At 42.0% G+C, this 2221-nt stretch overlaps 1 protein-coding gene across 1 annotated transcript; it reads left to right on the plus strand.

Moving 5' to 3' along the window:
• Window positions 1-885: 885 nt before the first annotated feature.
• On the plus strand, window positions 886-1888 carry OR51T1 (olfactory receptor family 51 subfamily T member 1). Its single transcript, XM_014483725.2, is given in 2 exon segments — window positions 886-1613; window positions 1615-1888. Coding segments are annotated over 2 exon segments (981 nt in total). The 5' UTR covers window positions 886-906.
• The last annotated feature ends 333 nt before the right edge of the window (window positions 1889-2221 follow it).

Below are 2221 nucleotides of genomic sequence, written 5' to 3' on the forward strand. Positions count from 1 at the left end.
TTACAAGTTACATGTTAGAGACCTATGGGAAGGAGTAGAAAGAAGTGCTAAAGTGTAAGATTGGAGAAAAGGGATACAACGTCTTTTTTTTCAATAGACCAGGAACAGGATTCAGAGAAACAGAATTAGAGCACAAGATGATGTGGAGTAGAGGAGAGAGGAATTAAGGAAGCTACTCCATTAAAGGAAAAGAAATAAAGAAGCTCTGATACCTAAAGGACATTTCTAATAGAGTCCACTAGGAAAGAATGGCTAATAACTCAGGTACAAGGGTATTTCTGGATATAAAATCCTAGCCCATCTTCCAGCAAGAACATTATGAAGTATGCTTTCACAGGTGCCCTTAAGAAGTGCCCTTAAGCACTTCTCCATTACTTCTATAACAACTCATATAGCTTGGAGACTTTTTTTCTTGAGTGCACCACACAGCATGTGGGATCTTAGCTCCCCAACCAGGAATGGAACCCATTGTTCCTGCAGCAGAAGCTCATAGTCTTACCAGCTGGACCACCAGAGAAGTCCCAGCTTGGAGATTTAATACTAAGACCCAACAGTTGTAATCACAGTTGCTGTTTTGTTGGTGTGTGTGCATGTGTGTGACATGTCTATAAGTATTTCCTACTTCAAGTCAGGGCTGGTCTGGGCAATAGGGTGGGATGAACCTAGAGAGATTGATGGTTTTAATTGGGAGATGGTAGAGAAAGAAAAACAGGACCAAGTCTGATAAGAAAAATTTAAGATACTGTAGAATTATGTGATAGGTATCATGATTAAATTAGAGGTTTTGAATACAGAGACAAGTGTAATTTGGGAAGAGTTTATAGAAGAGTTAGTGCTTGAAAAAGGATCAATATGACAAATACTATTATTGTTATCTCTTTTTTCAGGGCATGTCCTCAACCCACCATGATGATTTTCAATAACACCACATCCTCCCCTTCAACCTTCCTCCTCACTGCATTCCCTGGGCTGGAACTCGCTCATGTCTGGATCTCCATCCCTGTCTGCTGTCTCTACATCATTGCTCTCTTGGGAAATACTATGATCCTGTTTGTCATCTTTGTTAAGCAGCGTCTCCACAAGCCCATGTACTATTTCCTCTCTATGCTGTCAGCTGCTGATTTGTGTCTGACCATCACGACCCTCCCCACTGTGCTTGGGGTTCTCTGGTTTCATGCCCGGGAAATCAGCTTTAAAGCTTGCCTCATTCAAATGTTCTTTGTACATGCTTTCTCCTTCCTGGAGTCCTCAGTGCTGGCAATTATGGCTTTTGACCGCTTCATGGCTATCTGTAACCCACTGAAATATGCCACTGTCCTCAAAGACATGATGATCATGGTGATCGGACTATTCATTTGCGTACGACAACTAATTTTCATCTTTCCCATGCTTCTAGCCTTGAAGAGTGTATCTTTCCAGGAAAGAAAGGAGCTTTCCCATCCATTTTGTTACCACCCAGATATAATCAGAGATACATATTCCAACCCCTGGATCAACAGCTTTTTGGGCTTGTTTCTTCAGCTCTACATGACTGGTACTGACTTAATGTTCATTCTTGTCTCCTATGTCCTGATAATCCGTGCTGTCCTGAGCATTGTGGCCCCCAAGAAGCAAAAAAGCTCTCAACACTTGTGTGTGTCACATCTGTGCTGTCACTATTTTCTATGTGCCAATGATCAGCCTGTCCTTTACACATCGCCTCCTTAGCTCTACTCCGAGGGTGATCTGTAGTATTTTGGCCAATGTTTATTTGCTCTTACCACCTGTAGTGAACCCTATCATTTACAGCTTGAAGACCAGGACGATCCGCCAGGCTATGCTCCAGCTACTTCAAACTAAAGGTTCATGGAGCCGTAATGTGAGGGGTCTTAGAGGATCATGGGACTGAAGGGGAGAAATTGTCAGTACATAAAGTATATTTAAGTAGGAGAGGGATTTATATCCATGTCATCCTCAGGCACTGTAGTTACTAAGACAATTTCAGTAAAATTATAGGAGTAGGAAGATGAGAATCCCCTAAATTTATCAAAGAGTTCAAACAAATAAACAATATTCAAAACCAAAATAATTGTGTATTAGTCCCTCAAACATTTGGGGCTTCCCTGGTAGCTCAGTTGGTAAAGAATCTGCCTGCAGTGTGGGAGACCTAGGTTTGATCCCTGGGTTAGAAAGATCCCTTGGAGGAGGGCATGTCAACCCACTCCAGTATTCTTTCCTGGAG

This window comes from Bos mutus, chromosome 15, assembly GCF_027580195.1.
Source record: "Bos mutus isolate GX-2022 chromosome 15, NWIPB_WYAK_1.1, whole genome shotgun sequence".
NCBI lineage: Eukaryota > Metazoa > Chordata > Mammalia > Artiodactyla > Bovidae > Bos > Bos mutus.